Below are 20,732 nucleotides of genomic sequence, written 5' to 3'. Positions count from 1 at the left end.
CATCCTTCCTTTATTTATTTATTTACTTATTTACTTAATCAAGAAGTGATTATGTAATAAGGAGACCTGGAAAATGTCCCTTATAGAAGCTTTTCACTATGAGAAAGTTGAAGATATATACAAATCATGTAGAAACATGGTTCTGCTAAATTATAATTTTGTAACTTTGTAAGGAAGATCAGTGCAGAGGTCCTGAGGCTTTTTGTTGATTATGTAACATACTTTCATAAATAATTTCTGAGGCTTTGTTCTCATCTTCTAGTAGGGACATGGAGAGAAAACTAAAATTCTGCAGTTCAGAAAGATTCTAAGGAAAACCAAAAATATCATGTGGGTCTCATCCCTGTCCCCTTCCTTGCCCAGCAGCTGCAGTATTTACCAGCAAAACTGCAGATGGATTCGGAATTTTGTTAAGAGTGCTGGAGAACAAGAGTATGCTCAGTACAGTGTTCCCTCAAGCAGTTTCTAGGAATATCCCATGCAGCTTCATAATCTCCATAGGTGCAAATATAAGTTGTGACTCTCTGCTACCTTACTAATTAAATCAGTATTATTTTATACTACCTTATCCTGGAATTTGCAGAGAACTTGTTCATATCATGCCTCATATACACAATTATTTAACACAAATGTAAGAATGTCAAGTGTCTAGGATACTTAACTTACATGATCAAGGATCTGAAAATAGGTCCTTCAAGGTCCGTAAAAAAAAGACAGATCATCAGGACAGCTGTGTGGGTGGGAAACTTGTGACAAATAGCAAAGACAAAGTAACATTCTGAATTAGGCCAAGAAGGCAAGGTATATCTTTGGATTGTGTCTTCAGTCCTCAGAGTAGAGGATAAATACCTATATCTTTTATAGATGATGGTCAATATTATCAGAGAAATATAAATCATCAGAACATTAAAAAGTGGATAAACAGACTGGAGACTGAATTGTATAGTTATTAGTAGTTTGCCATTCAAAATCTATAATGAATGAAGGTTTTCATAAAATGATCATTATCTCAAAATACCATGAACCTTTAGAAAACTTCAAATCCAGTCTCCAAGTTTTAGACAAATGTGCCTATATACAGAAGTTGTACAGTTTGCTTTCTAATGCTATAACTGTAAGAGCTACTACTGGTAGTTGTAGTGCAGATCCTACTGAGTTTGCCTGGCTTGTGAACCCTTGATGATATAGCAGCTGTGCCATCTGGAACGTATATGCATCCCAGTTGGATGACAAACTAGGATAGGACTATGATAATGTGAGCACTTTTCATAATAACGTGCCTCACTTTCCCCAATGTTGTACTAGACAGAACCCAAGTATATGACCTCAAACTCTTTCCAAGGAACTAGAAAATGTGGGAAAGTTCGTGCATATTCCCTAGGTATAAGAACATTCTCTCAGCCCCCAAAAACATAATAGATGATAAACTGAGAAGACCATTATGAAGTGCCTTCAAAGTTAGCAGCCCACACATTAATCCCTCCAGGAAGCAGATGGACGAAAGGATGGGGTCCATAATTCACAGAGAATAAACAAGACCAATGTAAGAAATGTCCAAGCAGACAGCTAGCTTGGGAGCCAAGGATAAAATGTTAATGTGTTTATCTTTCCTTATGCATTGCTTTGGACAATGTGAAGCATTTGAAACATTTTAATAGAGGGTATTAAATGAGAGAAGATAGAACTCCACTTGAGAAATATATGTGCCCATGGGAAGTGCTGCATCTCTCATCCCACACCCATTCTTTCTCTCACCCAGTACCACGTGTGTCAGTGGAGCTCATTAAAGTTCTATAACAAGTGAAATGGTCCTCTCTACCCATGAGGATCTGCGAACTAAGATAAATTTTGAACCACTTTAATAATCTGATTGAATGAAAGAGAGAGGTTGTAAAAGTTTTAATGTGTGAATGCTGGATTCAAGTGTCAGGAATAGTCCTAAAACATGACATTTACAAATATGAATGGCTTGATCCCAAACAAGGGCACCAGCAAAGCATATTCCTGTCGGATTGACAATTTTTCTTCTTTACAATGTTTTAAGACACTTAGAACCACATTTGTAATAATTTACTCGACTTTGTAATTAGATTTACTGATTAGAATCTTGCTCACTTAGATAGTTGTTTTCCCTTAAATGAATGGCACCAGCTGGCTTATAGCTGAAACCTGCTCTGACTCAGAAAGCTCTCAGAGGGGCCAGCATAAGGCAGCACATCGTGGTGTACAACCTCATGCTAAGGTACAAAAGGACTGACTGATGTTACGTTCTGTAACACTACTTTAATAATACTGTATGTACATTAAATATGTTGGAGAATTTCTTTAAACCCTAAGCCTTGGCTACCCTGAGCATATATTTTATTTGCATGACAAGGGAAAAGGCTGCTATTATTTTCTGTCAACCTCTAATCATTAGGGCAAACAGCTAAAAGTCTACTTTCAAGTTGAGCCACTCAGGTTATTTCACCATGAGGAGAAAGTGATGGCTGTATAATTAAGAGAAGAAAGCATTAGCCAGAGGCTATGAGAGCAAGGCAGTCACAAGTAGGCCCGACTCTGTTTCCATATAATTTTACCTACAGTGCTGAAGATTCAGTAAGTTGTCCCACTCTCTTATCACACAGGCTATGAGAAGACTTACCATGTTAGAGACTATCTATATTTGCTAGTGTGACCAGTGGGAAGAAGTTTGACTCCTGGAAGTCAAGGGCTCTCAGCAAACACATCTCTCACAGCCTGCTATATTCCAGAGGAGTGTAGCCTCCTCCTGAGGCAACTGTATGGGGAAATCTAGTACCAGACAGATGGAGCAGATTGCCCTTTCCCCATGGGTTGTAAAGGAGATATGGGCTGAAAATAAAGACTATTCTGGACAGCCACCAGGCTTGTTTCTCAGTCCATCTGGAGCTGCTGGAATGGAGAAAAATACAAGAGTCCTGCTGGCTGCTACAGCTTGAGTCTCTTGTTCAATCTGTGGCTTATGAAGAAGATATTCTGCCAGGCACCTCTGGTCAGATGAAATAAGACACTGAGACTGGCTATGCCTATGCCGGTGCCTGACATCCTAGGTTGCCTCTTTCTGGATCCCTGTCTTGCGTCTGCCCCCCTATGCTTGTTACAGGACAGGGATTAAGGAAGTGGCTGGCTATCTACCTGCCTCAGTTCACAAATAGAAACTCTCCTTTTATGTTCTGCAAATTTCAGTTGAGACATGTGGTTGATAGGTTACTTTCTGGTTCAGCACTTGGGCAGTACCTAATACAGAGCTGAGGCAGAGCCTACCAAGGGATACTCCTGGTCCCTCCCAGAATGCTTGCTGATTCTGACATCCCAGAGGCATTTGCTTTCAGGATCCCTCACCCCTTACCTTTCCCACAGTCAAATCTTTTTCCAATATGAGCCCAGAACTGCAGTAGAAGTTCAAACCATCTCTTTCAGGAAGGGTCAGTGCACACATCATGTTGCATAAGTGCAGCACAATGAGATGGATACAAACATGGTAGCAGAGGGTCATGCTGCCTCACAAATCATTTGCTGGAGTGCTCCGGCCTCACAGTGTGTTACCAGGAGGCTGCTTTTTGTGAGAATTGATCAACTCTCCTAAACACAGGTGCTGTGCGTGTTTATGTGTGAGCCTGGGAGCCAGGTGGGCAAGATTTTGATAGGCAGTGTTGGTTTCCTAAGGACATGACACTTTGAATAAAACATCACGGCGGGGCACAGAAGCATGAGAACTGGAATCTTTGACATTTTCTCCATAACATGCCTAGGGCTCTAAACAAACAGGTGGGCCCCGAGGCCTCTCCATGTCTAACTTTACATTTAGCTCAAGATTAATGAGAGATTCTCTCCTTTTGATATTCTTGTGTTGAAGCAGAGATGGTGTGCTCCCTCCCTCTTGCACACCTCTACACCCTGCTTTGACTTTCAAGCAGAGGGTGGGGGAAGGGCAAGAGCTTCTACTTCCATCATAGACAAACAGGGAAAGGAAACTTGATGCAGGCAGCAAATAGGCTTGGGTAAGAATGTCCATTTTCCGCTGGGAAACGGCTTAAGCTTTTCTGGCTGTAGAAATGCATATTACCAGTGTATTTAGGAAAATGACTCAAAACCAAAAAACCAAAATCTTTATTATATTATATAATATTGGAACTGAAAACCAAACCCCCATACGCTCCTTACAATTGCTGGCGTTTCTACTTCTGTGCTCAACACAACTGCCTATATACCCAGGCTTTCTGATCTGTAGTGACTCCCTGGTTACTCTCTTCACAATTGTTTAGTTCACCCCACAAGGCAGCATTTCACATGTCAATAATAATGTAGTTTGAAATATCAAGTCTCTCCATAAGTCTTCCCTATGCAATCAGTGGAGTTCATTCTCAAGGTAATAATTTTGCTCTTTGACTTCGTAACATTGATTCACAATATGACAACCCTGCCCAGACTCAGGTACCCAACAAATAAATGAGCACAAAGGATTAGCAGAACCAGAATTGAAGTAAGGACCAAATAAGGCAAAGAATCCCTGGTCTGTAAATTATAGAGTGTGATGTCACCTAACACAGTGTTATGAGTTATTAACATTTTTATCACAATTATTATTTCTTGCCACTTTTTAACTACTTTATGTCTTCTTTCATTCTTAAATAATCATTTGCCTCACCAAACAAAGACTCACAGGAAAAATTTTAATTCAAATTTGTCAATTCCAGGTTCTCATTTTCGATGCTTTTTTTTTTTTAACCCAAAACCCTTACCAACCTTATTTACCTCTTTGGAATTCTTCAAACTATTTAGAATTGCAGAAAGTGTCTACCTCCCCAAGCTATATTTAATCTTTGCAGCAACTACTTTATATTTTTCCATGAAGAATAATTTTGGAAAAATTATAATTGGAATGAATTAATTCATGATGGTAACTGTTAGTTTAGAAGAAAGTTATGCGAATGTGCCGTGTTCTGTCAAAATGGCTTGTGTCAGACTTTGAACAGAAACAATTCAACAAAAACAATCCTAAAACTTCCCACTCACTCCAATCTTTTTCTAAATATTCTCTCTCCTGGGCCCTTGAGCAGGGGTAGAAACCAACTTTTGTAACCATCATTGCATTCTACACATCTTTTAGTCCACTGTTTCTGTTACAGTCTAGCTCCTTCCTCCACACAAAGAACACCATATACATTAGAGCAAGCAGGAAACCTAATATCATGGAAGGAAATTATTAAGCTTAAGGAATTGATACAAATACCATACATACCTCCCATTTTTCTGATTCCCAAGATGAAATGAAATGAGATGACCAGTGAGCCATCGTGAAAATGTGGGAGGAAAAGGGGGGCATCTCTCACCCTCCCACATCACCACACAACAGATGACAAGTGGAAGAGAAACGAGAGAACTTGAACCAGACCAGTGACTCTTTGCAAATGAATACTTGCAAGTAAACAGATACAGATGAAGGGGTTTATACAGTGTGACTCATTGCGTCACACTACAACTCACATGAGATTTTTTTAAATTTTTTCCTTTTTTCTCTTAAAACTTCTTTCATTGGGGGTGGTGAAGGGCAGAGGTTGTATGCTAAAGGGACAGGGAAACGAATGGGGTCAAGATACATGATATAAAAGACAAATAGAATAAATAAAAAGAAAGATAAAACTGAAGAAAGAAAGAAAATGTGAGTGACTATTATTATCTTCTTGATAACACCCTTCTGCCACTTCTGTAGAGTCAAAGGGATCACTCTGTATCACAGTGCAGTTTTATTTCTCTTCACACTGTCTATGCATAATGTAATTCTTTCCCATTTTGTAGGTGTTCAATGTGACTTCGGTTTGCATGGTCATTAAGCATAGCGAACAAGACATTGTGACCAGACCCTTTTTCATCTACCTTTGGTACATTTACAGACTATTTCTCTTGGCCTTAAAATATTTTCTGCTTTTTATAACAAGAGCTTCTCATTCACAGCATCTACTTCATGGCTAAAATACTCATAATAATAAGGTTGAGGCAATATTGTTTTACATTCATTTTAAAAAATCAATATGCAACAGTGAAAAAAATTATTGTAGTTTTCTGTGAAATAGTTTGTAGCCACTACACTTATGCCTTGGTTGAGAGATAAATTTCCAAGACTTATCTAATAGATATGATGGGTTTTAGTAGCTTCAATGAATACAAGGAGAATTTTTATCTACTCCAGGAATGATAACTCTCAGCCCCCTCATTAGGGAAAAGCATACCCTTTGGAATATGAAAATATGGAAAGAAACACTTCTATTTTCTCTGATAAAGGCCCAGGGTGCAGCTCACTTCCAGTGCTTGGAATTCTCCCAGTTGCTATTTGTCACCTACCCGAGGTAACCTAATATTTTTGAGCCTCCCTCAGGTCCATACTATTCTACCTGCCAAATAGAACCATCTGCTCTGGTTGGACATTATCAAAACCCTATTTTGTAAGTATGAGAAATTAAAATGATATTTTGAGGCTATAAAGGGAAGATAGCAGTTGCCTCCTTTCCATCAACATCTGGAAGCTTATCCAGATTAACAAAAACAAATACCAAACAGCTGGAATAAGGGTCTGGGAATATGAGCAGCTGAAGAAGCTGCTGAGTTGCTAAGGAAATGAAGCCTCAGTGAGCAGAGTCAGAATAGTACCATTTGCACTTATTTAGCAAGGCAATGACCCATCTACAAAACCAGCCACTTGACATCCCACAGAGAGTGTATCTGTTGCTGAAGCGGCAATAATGGACAGCCTCAGCTGGTCACAAATGCCCCTGCTGGCATCTGGAAACTTTGTCCTCTTTTAAAGCAGCCCACATATTTGGATTACAGAGTCACTCTGAACATTTAATAAAAATAGAAAAAAACACTACTATTTAATATACCTTCATTTTAAATAGACTTAGCATAGACTTTTGGCATTCAACTATCCACAGCATATGCATTACCTTAAGAAAGCATCCATCACTAAATAGTGCAGGAGTAGTGGGCTGCATAACATTTCTTTGTCCAGTGGCTACTGTCTTTCAGTCATTTAGAAGTTAGTAATTTTAGATGATAGTAACTGTCTGTGTTTCTAAAGACCATTTTATTGTAAATCTGACAGCCTGGGATAGTGCCAGGGATTCAGAGGACCATTCAAGAATGTGATAAGGTATGACTCAAAGGCTCCAATGAGTAAGTTTCATGAGCATACAAACCTTTGGCCAGTGCAGGAAAATGTCAGCCAAATCTCAGGGGGCTGTGCTGAGGGAGGCTTCAGGCACTAACCTTTAGGTAGAAACTTCTCTTGTTGGATTAAAACAAGATGAGTATTTTTAGTCTTGTTCTTTCTAATTGTTTGTGTTGTTTTGGAAGGTAGCTATGGACAGCATAAAACAAACAACACCACACTTGCTTTTATTAAAACTTTTCTTATTGTATTTTTATTACTTATAGGGAGGTAGAGAGATGCACATGTCCTGCAATGCTCTTATGGGAGTCAGAGAAAAACTTATGGAGGAGGATGCTGGCCCTAGGGATCAAACTCGGGTCTTAGGACATAGAAGCAACTGTACCCAAGGAGCTATCTTTCTGCTCTACAGTATCATTTTTATATGCAGCCTCACCCCAAGTTTTCTGACTTTCCCACTTTTCCACATATCTGCATTATTTTGTATTACATCTAGCACTGTTTTGGTTTGTACATACATTTTATACCCACTGTTCCAAATTACCTCATCCCTCCTCCATTGTGTTGTCTGGACCATTGCATGCATAAAGAGCTGAATTTATAGTTATAATGAACTTTTTCCTATACTCTGCTTACCCTAATACTCAAGGGAACTGTGGCTTCCAAACCTTCTCTATTCACCATGAAGGGTATGCCTATTTGGAATCTTGTTCCTACAGAGCCCACTTCAGAGGCTGAAGTTCCGTGTGGAATAGGTGTGCTCAACTGGGGTAAAGAGCAACACCTGTTGAAAGAGATGATTCCTGCCAGTTGTTTCACACTACAACATGGCCTAATGCTTCAGAAACTAAAATCACAGCTTCAAAACAACTGTCAACATCTGTTCTTCACTACAACAAATTAAAGAAGACCCATATTTTACCAAGACTATTACTAACATGTAATAGTGACAAAATTTCATTTAGAGAACTCCTATAGAAAGCCCAAGAGTTAATTGTTTGTAAACACGCTAGTGAAACTTGCTTAGCTTATGGCTATAAATGTTCACATCATAGTCATATTTTACTATAGGTATAAAATACAAAGACATTGACTAAAGGGCAGGACATATTGGCAGAGTTCTGCCCAGTATTATAGAAAAACTCAATACCTACCTTAAGGGTGATTTATTGCTAATGTCAGTATTAAGCATTAATTTTGTATGATAACAGTCACTTATGCTTTTTTGGTAATATTAGAATCTAATATCAAATACCGCATTACGAAATTCAAAAAATACAAATAAAATGCTACCAGCATGAATTTCAGGGACTATTTAATCATGTAATCCTAGGAAGGGTTTAGTCAGCCCTGCCTTACTAGTTTGTTTTAGTACATAATAAATAATAGTTACACTTATAGAACTTTTTATAGTTTATGGGTATAGTTCAGAGTTGTTCTTTTGTTTGACCCTACTATCATTTCTGTAATGTTGCCCAATATCAAACTTGTCCACTATTCCCATAGGTACAATAGCAAACAAAGTTTCAGGGGGATTAAATAGCATGATATTAATCTGTACATTGAGGATTCAGAAGCAACTACAAGAGACAAATTTGTCATGCTGTGAATGAATTTCAGAACAGGGTAGGATGACAGTCCCTTGGTGCTCAATCGAACACACATGCTGACGTTTCCTATCCTTTCATCTGTCCTGGAAACTCTTATACCATGTAGCAAAACACACTTTTGTGGCATTTTCAGAAGCAAAATGCCAAGCTTATTGGAGGTTTGATGTTTTACAAGATGGCATTTCTGTGTTACTTGTATTCTTATTGTTGACTTTGGGGATCATATTTACTGAAGTTAAATGCTGCTTAAGAAGCATCCCATATGCTTCTGGACCCAGTTCATTTATAGTTACATGTACCAATGATGCAGTTCATTTTATCTCTGTGTCTAAGAAAACTTAGACATTAAAGAGCCGAGAATATGTTCAGTTTGTTGTTGTTTGGGTTTTCAAGATAGGACCTGACTACTTCACCAAGCTGGCTCAGGATCCATGATGCTCTTGCCTCATCTACTGAGTCCTGGTAGGCATCTATTTTACTAATCCACACCACAAAATAATATATACACTTTCATTAACTTTGAATTCATAGAAATTAGTAAGACAAGTTCCATCAGAATTGAGATTTTGAGAGCTTGGGTTATAGTTCTATGAAAGTACTTGCCAAGTATGTGCCAAGGTTCTGAGTTTAATCCTCAGCACTGATTTAAAAAAAAAAGCCAATTGTGGTATAGGCCGGAGGATCTGGAGTTCAAATTCGTCATCCTTGGCATGTACTGGATTTGAGGCCAGCCTGGAATTCATTAGACTCTACCTCAAAAACAAAGCAAAAATTGTAACAACATAAGAATAGTATTTTTTTATTTCATGTAAGTAATAAAAAGAAATTATTCAAGATTGTGGAAATGGGCCAGTTGACCACTCTTGGTCCTATGCTGTAACTGATTGTTTTCCCTTGGTTCATTATCCTGTTCACTATGCACCATACAAGAATGAGAATAAGGGGAGGATCAAGCCATTCACAGATAGACAGATAGGTTAGATGGTTACACAGGCCTGGGGCCATTTTAAAGCAACATTTACTGACTAGAAGAACCAATGCTGATGGAAAGGCCACTCTTGAAACTTTCCCCTCATGACTACTCGTCATTTTGAAAAATTAAGATTCTCTTGTTTGTGCAAGGGAAACTGACTGGCTAATTTGATATAAAATGAGGGTGATTAATAGGGGAGAATATGGATGTTAACTTGTAGATTCAAATAAAAGACAGAAAGCCCTAACCTTGGAAAGCAGAGGGGAAGCATCTCTAGAGATCCAGAATTGCAAAAACTAGTATAAACTAGTATTCTTGCAGTGGTGAACATTTTGTGATGTGTATTAACTATTTCTGCAGAGCAAATAACTACAACATTTAGAAGCATGAAACAAGAGCCATCCTTTATTTCTCATGCATATGCTCTTCGGCTTATATAGACTGGATTTTACTATGAGGCTTGCCTTAGTTGGGGTTTCTATTGCTATCAAAAGATGCCATGACCAAGGCAACTCTTAACAAGGAAAACATTTAATTGGGACTGGCTTATCCTTTCAGAAATTTGGTCCATTATTATCATGGCTGGAAGCATGGTGGTGTACAGGCAGACATGGTGCTGGAGAAGGAGCTGAGCAGACAGCAGGAAATGAGTGTAAGACACTGGGCCTGGCTTGAGCACCTGAGACCTCTGACCTGCTTTCTCCAACAATTACAACTATTCTAATAAGACCATAATTCCAATAATGCCACTCTCTATGAGCCTGGGAACCATTTTCATTCAAACCACCACAAGGCTTTGCTCCTTGCCTCACCAGATTTATTGGATAAAATAAAATACATGATAACCCACTACATTTAAAATTTAGTATAATTATGCCTCACACAGTATTTGAAATGCAGTTATATTTTAAGGAGTATTTATTGCTTATCTGAAAGCATGTTTAATTAGGACTACCCTTTTTTGCAGTTCTTACAGTTGTCCCTCTTCCTCTTGGTATCCAAGAAGATTTTCTTCTTATGGCAGTAGCAAAGCCGTAGAAGTGAGTCCTGGTGTGCTGGCAGCTCTCACAACTTTGCTTGCCAGCTAGATATTGCTATCCTATGGGCAAAAGCAATAACATGGTCCAGAAAATGTCTGTTACCTACTACCATGTGGACATGGAAAATGCATGCATACAGAGAGGAACAGATTAGAATTACAATATTATTATAGTTTTTGTCACAGTTTAAACCAGTTATATCCTTTTGGGAGTCATTTCCCTTTTTTTATTTTCAAATTTTTCTATTTTATTTTTTCCTTTTTATTTAAATTAGAAACAAGCTTCTTTTACATGTAAATCCCAGTTCCCTTTCCCTCCTCTCCTCCCCTGCCCCCAACTGACCCCATATCCGATCCCATTTCTGCTCCCCAGGGAGGATGAGGCCTTCCTTGGGGATCTTCAAAGTCTGTCATATCATTTGGAGCAGGACCTATATCCTCCCCTATGTGTCTAGGCTGAGAGAGTATCCCTGTATGTTGATTGGGCACCCAAAGTCCATTGGTGTACTAGGGATAAATACTGATCCACTACCAGAGGTCCCATAGATTAACCAGACCTCCAAACTGACATCCTCATTCAGCGGGTCTGGAAAAGTCCTTTGTTGGTTTCCCTGCTATCAGTCTATGGTTCATGAGCAACCCCTTGTTCGGGTCAGCTGTTTCTGTGGGTTTCTCCAACCTGGTCTTGACCCCTTTGGTCATCACTCCTCCCTCTCTGCAACTGGATTCTATAGTTCAGCTCAGTGGAATCATTTCTTATTAGAACCATGTTTCAAGGCAGGCAAATCTGGATGTCCCTGAATCTAAGTGTCCACTGCTCAACCAAGGGAGAATGGGTCAGCTGACTGACATTCCTAAGTAAATAACAGCATTATGTGAGCCATGGTCTCCCCAAAGGGAAGTCAATGTGCTTTCCCAGAAGAAAAAGGTTCTGGGTATTCTCCCAGTGTTGCACATGCTAGGCAGATGTTGAGTAGTGGGCTGGACCCCAGCCTTCTTCTAGTTTTCAGATAGGGTTTTGATAAGTTTTCCAGGTTGGCTTTGAAATCTTCAGTCAAAGCAGGTCTTGGTCCTCCTGCCTTAGCTTACCAAGTATGTGGGTTCCCAAGCCTGCGCAACAGGTCCATCTGAAGTACTAAACAAGATAAAACATAAAAGCGATTGGGAATGAGATTTTTAATTGCATAAAAATACAAGTCAGATCTGGAACTAGAGAAGTTCACAGTCCACGGAGATAGGAGAAAAAATCAGAAGAGGAGTTCCAGTAAAAACCTGGTGGCAGAGACAGACTGATTATGTGATAAACTCATTAAAGGCTGGTTCATTGCACAGCTAAAATGATGGGTGCATGTAAGTTTACCTAAATATTAGCATTATTTAAAACCACAACTAATTTGGTCGTGCATAGTAAAAAAATGTACATTGCTTTAGCACATAATTTAAGTATCTACCATCTATCTATCTGTCTATCTATCCTTCTATTCACTTCAGTAAAAGAATGTCACCAGTTAAAATAGTTTTTATTTTTAACTTATAATAATGAGTTTTATTATGGGAGCTCATAATTATGAGGTACATAAAAATTAATGGCATGCTTTAACAAGTTTTAATAAAATAACCTGCCATGGTGAGTAAGGTTTATATTTAGCATGTTTCCCAGAAAGACTAGTCTAGGCAGTTTATAGGACTTTGTGGGAGAATTCTGGAAACAAAGGTAGTTTTTGCATTTGACATTCACCTAATAGAATTGAGGGAATTAGCTAAAATCTAACAGATGGGGAATTTTTATTATATCTCACACCATACATAAATGTTTAGATTTTTAAGTATATCAATATAAAAATACACAACTGAAAGAAAATTTTAGTGAGAAGTATTTAAATGATCTTATTTTGAAAGAGGTTTGTGCACACACACAAAAAAATAGAAGAGGCAATAAAAGAAAAATGTATACATATAAAGTCAGATAAATGTTAAACTTCTGCAAAAAACAATGATGAACAAATTTAAGAGACAGAGAATAATTGGGGTAAATTGTAACAAGTAACCAAAAGGTCAGTTCCTTTCAGTCTAAGTAGCTCCTATTAGTCACTAAGAAAACAAAATAATACAGATAAATTGGGGATATTGCTGAAACTGAATAGGTTGAAAATATTAAACAAATGGATGATGGTGTTACATGTTGGAAAAGACAATAAATCTCACTAATACCTTATGAGAGAAGACTGCTATGCAATGGTCCCCAAAGAAAACAAACCGTTCAGACTGGTAGAATGACTCAAGAACTGAACACAAATCAATGTTCCAGTGACTTTGAAAATTAATTTATATTTGCTAGCACAAATAAGTTTATCATGTTAAACTGTACTTTCTAGGTAGTCATGCCTACTGAGGATTAAGAGAAAGCAAAAATACAATGTTTCTCTGCTTTTATAGAAATAAATGTGGTCTATTAGTTAGTGTTTATTTTCCTTAGTTGTATGTTTCTTTGTAACATATTCCACCACGTCCACATATGTGAAGCAGCAGTAAGAATATGACTCATGTTTTACTTTCCATAATTTTTATAAAGTTTTTATGAGGAAATACAGCGAAGTCTTTAAATTGCCACCTTGTCATTACTGGTGACATTCCGAATTTAAACTTTATGAACTGCTACTGAAATCTAGGAATAAACTAGTAAAGCATCTGATTAGGAAAGCTGTCATGTCTCTCATACAGAGATCTGTATACACATCTCATACAGATATGATTCCTCCCAGGAAAAGAAGAACAAAAAAAAAAAACAGAAGAGGAATTCACAAAGGAAGCTAAGACTTAGAAAAATCTGTAACTGAGGAAATTAGGCATCAAGTCCTTCTGCTTCACATGTTCAGAAAATACACACTGATCTGCCGTAGCAAGTTGGTTTTGTTCATGAATAGCCAAAGATGTCATCCAAGCATGGTGTACACACTGTAAACCCAGCACTGGAAGCCTCAGAGAGAGGACATAGTGATATCTATTTCAACTAGCAAAACAACTGTCCTAAGTGGGAAAACCAACAGCAAAAAGTTAATGGTGAAATAGGTGACTAGAGACATAGCTAGAGAAATACTTCAAAAAGCCAGATTTTTATGGGCAAAATAGAAAATCGATCTTTTTTGGGGGGGATGTCAGTGAGATACATTTAGGTCTGAAGAATAGGTGTAAAACTCAAGTTATTAGTTCTGTTTTTCCAAGCACTGGTTGAGCACTACCATATCCAAGGACAGGGTTTATTGGTTAAGAAAATCTTCCACCTATCTCTTAAAATTGAACAAAATTACAAAGAAAGTCACCTAAATGTTGTGATTCAGTGGTCTGTTGGAGAAGTATGTGGCTTTCACTGAAACTGTGACAACATAGAAGCTGTCCTTCACCCACTAGGACTTTACAGACTGGGGAGGTATCAATGGAAGGTAACAGCAAAGTCTTCCAGAACAAAAGTCAGAAGACAGGATCACCAGATGAGGCCCAAGTCAGAGATGGGCTACCAACTTAAGAACCTCAAACAAGATCGCTCTGCGCAGAAAGAGCAGTTGATAAATGTATAACAGTAAAGGATGCATTTTTTCAAGGTCCACATGGTGTTGACTGCTACTCAAAGATGCAACGCAAAGGCAGAAGAAGGTGTAGCTGTTGAGATGAGCAAAAACCAACCAGAATGAACTCCGAACCAAATTACTGGGATCTAATATTGAAGGCCACATTAATCAAGGGATAGTATACAATATTTTTGCTGTAGTGTGGAAAAGGTATGGTTGTGAGCACAGGGAGAAGGAGGCTAGCCAGATTTAATTTGCTCCCAATAATTCAATCCCCAAAAAAATTAGAATGGAAAAGGGAGAAGAAGAAAGGAAGTGTTGATGTCTGAAACAAAGTGGAGTAATGAGAGGAAGTGCTCAATAGAATTGGAGAGATATTTAAAGCACAGAGTCAAGTCTATATCAGTGTTATAAAAGAAAAGTACTGTCAAAGGAGATGAATTGAGTTTTGGGGCAGGTTTTCTGTGGGGAGGGGTTGTGGGATCTGGTTATCTCTTTTATGCCGATATTACTGCCCAGACAAAAAAGACCAAAGCATCTCTTTGCATAATGACAGCACTCACTAAGATAATAAAATACAAGTATTTCATAAGAAAGTAGATGAAACTATGACATATCTGTGAGTCATGCAATGGAGATGCAGACTAGCCAGGTAAAAATGTGGGTATAAGGATGTTAGGAGAAATCTGGGATGAAGATAATATGAAGTCATCAATGATACGGCCTTAGCTTCTGACGCTACAAACTGAATAAGATCCCTCAAATGGGCAAACTGGGCAGATAAAAAAAAACAAACAAAGAAAAAAATGGCTAAACCCTTAAATGCAGGCTTTTAAGAAACAAAGTAAGTTGAGCCCCAAATTTTTTTCAGTTTTTATTTAAATTAGAAACAATCTTATTTTATATATCAATCCCAGTTCCCTCTCCCCCTCATCCTCCCATACCACCCACTGACCCCCTACCCATCCCTCTTCTGCTCCATAGAAAGGGTGAGGTCTTCCATGGGAGATCATCAAAGTCTGTCGCATCATTTGTGGCAGGGCCTAGGCCCTCTTCCATGTGTCTAGGCTGAAAGAGTATCCCTCTATGGGGAATGGGCTCCCAATGTCCGTTCATACACTAGGGACAATTACAGTTCCACTACCAAAGGCCCCATAGACTGCCCAGACCTCCTGACACCACATTCAGGGGGCCTGATTCTATCCTGTGCTGGGGTCCATGAGCTCCCCTTTCTTCAGGTCAGCTGTTTCTGTGTGTTTCCCCGGTCTACTCTTGACCCCTTTGCTCTTCACTCCTCCCTCTCTACAACTAGATTCCAGGAATTTGGCTCAAAATTAGCATGACTAAAAATATACAAAGAAAGTCAATTTAATTTGGTGCCCTTGAAAGCAAGAATAGAAAGTTCTGAAAGAAAGAGGCTAGGAGCAATAAATTAGGTATTTCAGGGGGAAAATAGCATTACAACAAAAATTGCCAGTAGACAACATGGGCTTTGGAAGGCTTCATTGGAGAGGTCTTTTTTGATGCAAGAATTCACATTATTTTAAAGGTTGATGTGCTAATGGGGCACATGATCATGTAGCATCATATGATTCCTGAAGAAATTTTAGGAATTTGAAACTTGGTAGGGGTAATTTTTTAAGAATAAAATCTTACATCACATGTACATTCTTATGGGAAAGCCCTGATACAAAATAGGAAAATCAGTGAGGTGAGGCTCACAAGAAGTGCCCGAAATTGAAGCAGAATGCAACAATACCGTATGATCCATTTCTCACTGTTCAGTACCAATGTTGGTTCATCCCAATCCTTTGGCATCCCATTCTTGAGTTGACTCATTTTAACCCATGAGTGTCAGTATGATTTGATGACTAGAACATAATTACAGTTACTCTAATTTTGCTCTTTAGCTTTACATATATTTGTCCAACTGACTTAAATAGCATGACAAGTAAGTGCAAAGTTCTTAAAGTAGTTTCATATATACATATATATGAATTAATTAAAAGTAATTTTATTATGAGTAATATTATCTGGCATACTTAGTGATAGACTTTCTCATTTTTCATGTTTTTATTATTCCCTATAACAGATTGGATCCCCCACATTTGGTAGAACAACAACAGATACACCCTGTTGCAATTCAGATGTATCTACAATGGAGTTTAGCAGGATCTGTTAATAGCTACAGAGATTCCTGTTATAAGCTTGGGATAGTTGAGAATGTCCTCAGAGCAGTTACACTGTGCTCATTTGCATACTATCATTGATTTTTTGTACCTTATTTGGGGTCATTCAGAACACTGACTTCCTCAAATGGAAATTAAAAACTATGCACATTAAATAAAACAAAAATAAAGCATTCTGGAACTATGAGATGTAAGCAAGCCTGGCTTTAATTCTTGATGTGAACTTTGAATTGTGGGCCCAGCCATAGCTCTTGTTGGGCTCACCTTTGGCAAGCCATTATTCTTCTTTGCTTTTCATGATCTTTATAAATTGGGCATTACCTTCCATGTTCTTGTCCTAAGTGTTTGGGAGAACATATTGCAAGTCTCTGTATGAATCCAAGAAAATACCCTTTAACCCCAGTAGCTAAAGGAGAAATAGAAACTCAAGAGAGAACGCTATAGATGGGAATCAACTGCAGTCTACAGCCAGTGGGTTTGATTCCGAGTCACCACTTTCTATACAGAGGCCCTATAACATGCCATTGTCAGAAGCACTCTACGGTCATCAAGACCCTCCATCAGCTTCCTTCCTGTGGCACTCGGAGTCACTCAGGTGCTGCTTCCCTAAGTACCATGGATGTCTCCTCGAGGCTCTTAGGTAGTTGTTCCTTTAAGCAGAAAGTGTCCCTGTCAGGTAGGAACACAGTGTCTGTAATGGGTAGGACAAGTGACAAGGAACAAGACTCTTTCATTATTGAGCTTCTTCATGTTTTCTTGTCCTCCTTTCTCATTGCTTTCACGGCTACCAGAGAGGCAGCTGAGTTTAAAAAGAGAAGAAAAAAGGAGAGTCACAGTCAACCATAAGCCTGGCTATTTGTAATCATTGTATAGCCTCAGTGATGAAATTTGTAAGTAATTCACTTCCCACACTCCCCAATGAAACCTACCAGAGTGGGATCTAATGTTGCCACCCTGAACACTAATGAGGGAGCCACGCAGCAGTACTGCTTGCCCTTGGGGACTCATTTTTCACATCACCAAAACGTAATTTCTGTCATTTTCAGCCATCTGGTTGACTGGATTGTGAAGATGAAATTCTGTTCAAGAAGTGTTTTAAGAGTGGACTCTGCTGGGATTCAAATGTCTTTTCTGGTTTCTCTTATTCTCATTTGGGCCTTTGTTCCTTACCTATAGATAAAATCTTTGTAGAAAACCCTATTTTTATTATATGAAGTGATTGAAATGATATTTCTTGAGCAAACTATGCATCATGGTAGATAGAATGCATGTTTAATTAAAGTTAGCTTATCATTCAGTTGCTATTAGTGTTATTAATGGCAGTGTTAAAATAATGCTGTAGTATGTTTATAATGTCTATTTACTCTACACAGTGCCCATTAACTCAGTTTACATCATCTAGCCTGTTATGTATATTTAGTATATAACATCTGTAGGAGATTATATGTAGAAGCTTTCAATTTCATTGATTATCTTATGAATTTTATATGTGGGTACCACATCTAACTAACACAATGCTATGACCTAACAGTAAATATCGACTATTCTTTCCTATGCAGTTAGAGGATATACTATATTCTTTGTTATGTATAAAATAAGAAATTCAAGTGATTGTGGAGTAGAAATTAATTGTAAAATTGTTAAGAATGTGCATACCTTCTAATATTTAAGTAAGACTGTCGTTACCAGAAAAGAGATAACATGTTTTTATTATACACGTCTTCAGTATTTCCTACTGCACTCACATGGCCAAAGTGGGAGGATTTTTCACCTTATAGATATTTTAGGAACTCTAGAGGGATTTGGAGAGGAAATAGCAAGTACTAAAAGTATCCTGGCTACTTAGTGTGAAATTTCAAATTTAATAATAAAGTCTGAAATGTACTAACTACAGCTTGCTTTACTGCCATGATTACAATAGATATATATATGTATATATATCTCATTTCCTTCTGCCTACAGTTCCACCAAAGATCTCCAACATCTCCTCGGATGTCACTGTGAATGAGGGCAGCAATGTAACCTTGGTCTGCATGGCCAATGGCCGCCCTGAACCCGTTATCACCTGGAGACACCTTACACCAACTGGTAAGCAACTGGCCAGATTCTAAGATGCCACATAATATTTAATATTCTATTGCATGAAAAGGGAAAACATGCATCTTTTTATTGAAACTCAGAAAACTGCAGTATAGATCTTGTTTAGGGTTCCACAGTTTATGCTAATGTGTTCACCTCTTTAACTTAGTAATATTTGTATCTATATCTATCATTTATCTAACATCTACCTAATCCATTATAAATATTGATACATAAAGTTGTCACTGAACATATACTAACTCTCAAAAGAACAACTATAATAAACAATAAATAATACAGATACACATACATGCATATATACATGTATATATTATGTATGCAACAGAAATAATCAACGAAAAAGAGACTATCAATTTGAGGGCAGGAGGGTTATAGAGGACTGAAGGGAGGAATGGAAAGAGGGAAAGTGATATAATTATGTTCCAATTACAACATATTTAAAAATAAAGTGTGAAAATATAACATATATCTAAAACATACAGTATTTTGTTAGTTCAGTGTCTTAGCTGGGTCCCAAGGCTACTGTGGTTTGTGAGCATATTTAAGCGTTTTACCAGATGATTCAGGATTAAGGTTGAATTCTCCCCTCTTATTCAAATTATGTTTTCTTATATGCAAAATTATGTCTTTGCGATCTACATATAATAGTACCTTCTATTTGATTATTCCAAATAAGGTATACCAAGTCAATTATAAACAATTATAGATAGATTATTCTTAGAAAGTCACACTAGTAAGTAATTTGGGCTTTTAACTGACTTATGTCTGATAGTCACATATAATTTCTCTATAAAAGTATCTAGATGCTTAATTTTTGAGTAACTGGCTTTGAAATAAATACCAACAAACTCATATAAGACTAGGTGTACAATGATGCACATCCTGGTATCAGGATAATGTTTGATTGTAGTGTTTCTAAGTATTTCTTGACTTTTATGGTAAGATAATAGGGGGGCTCTTTTTAACATCATAGTCCAAATTAATATCCAGGAAAGTTTGTGTCAACCTGACTCTGCTATTTAGGGAGTTTTTTATTAGAGAATTCTATTCTCTTAAGAAAATGTTATTCAAAACCCATGCTTACTTATGGATGCATCCCTTCACTTATTAATATTGTATAAGAATATCACTTTAGGGGAATCAATATCAAACTTCAGAGTCCTTTTTATCCTGGAAGGTTCACAGTAAACCCAAACCTATTCTACCTACCTGGTCCACAGGATAATATTGTTGGTTTTGCCTACTGGTGATTTAGCATTCAAATATTGTACTGTATCTAAACATTTTGACAAAGACAACATCTAAAACCATTGTGTTTACTAAATGTTATTGAAATTTTATTTAATTCCCTCCATAATTTCACACTGAAAGAACTCTTTCAGGAATTTCCCTCTTTATTTTCAATAAAATATTTTCTCTACTTGTCTTTTCCAAAGCAGTGTTTGTTTCTAGCAAATAAACCAAAAGATCTTACATAAATTATAAAATAAATTATCATGGTCCTTCATTGTATTGACTTTTGGTAGAGTCACTGCCCAGTTATGACCAATCTGTTAAGAACATAAATTATTATATAAAAACTACATATTAATAAAATTGATTTTAAACATTCCACTTAGGTGTTTATGGCCTTAAATTTGTATGTAAACCACACTTCTTCTTCATACCCTTATTTTTAAATTTTCTCACCTTTTGTAATTAAATTTAAATTTATAAAAATATTTTATTAATCTTTTAATGTCATTCAAGATGTAGGTGTCAGATTAAAAAATGAAAAATGTAGGATTTAAGGAAAGAATTTATATTTGTGCCATAATCAATAAGGAGCCCTATTAATAGAAAGACTTTATTCTGGTACAATTTTGAATAGTTAGTAGGATTTTCAGAGAACAATAAAATTGTCCCTAGAGCCTTCAAGTACTCCATTTCAGTCCTCAAATTTAGAAAGAATCTGAGACATAACCATATTTTCATGATCTTTGCTTGTTTGTCAGCAAGCTTGCATTACGGGACTAGACCAAATAAAGTTCTGTGTAATAATAAACATCTGTCTTGAACCATTAATA

At 37.4% G+C, this 20,732-nt stretch overlaps 1 protein-coding gene across 4 annotated transcripts in view; it reads left to right on the top strand.

Moving 5' to 3' along the window:
• The window catches only part of LOC101835248 (limbic system associated membrane protein), a 2,091,329-nt gene that overhangs the window by 1,852,482 nt on the left and 218,115 nt on the right, over window positions 1-20,732 (top strand). For all 4 annotated transcript variants that reach the window (XM_040750272.1, XM_040750274.1, XM_040750273.1 and 1 more), the window contains one exon: window positions 18,529-18,654. In XM_040750272.1, coding sequence (XP_040606206.1) covers window positions 18,529-18,654 — 126 coding nt within the window. The remainder of the gene's footprint in view (window positions 1-18,528; window positions 18,655-20,732) is intronic.

The sequence above is a fragment of the Mesocricetus auratus genome, unplaced genomic scaffold (assembly GCF_017639785.1).
Source record: "Mesocricetus auratus isolate SY011 unplaced genomic scaffold, BCM_Maur_2.0 Super-Scaffold_100008, whole genome shotgun sequence".
Taxonomy (NCBI): Eukaryota; Metazoa; Chordata; class Mammalia; order Rodentia; family Cricetidae; genus Mesocricetus; species Mesocricetus auratus.
This window is presented reverse-complemented; position numbering and strand designations above follow the sequence as displayed.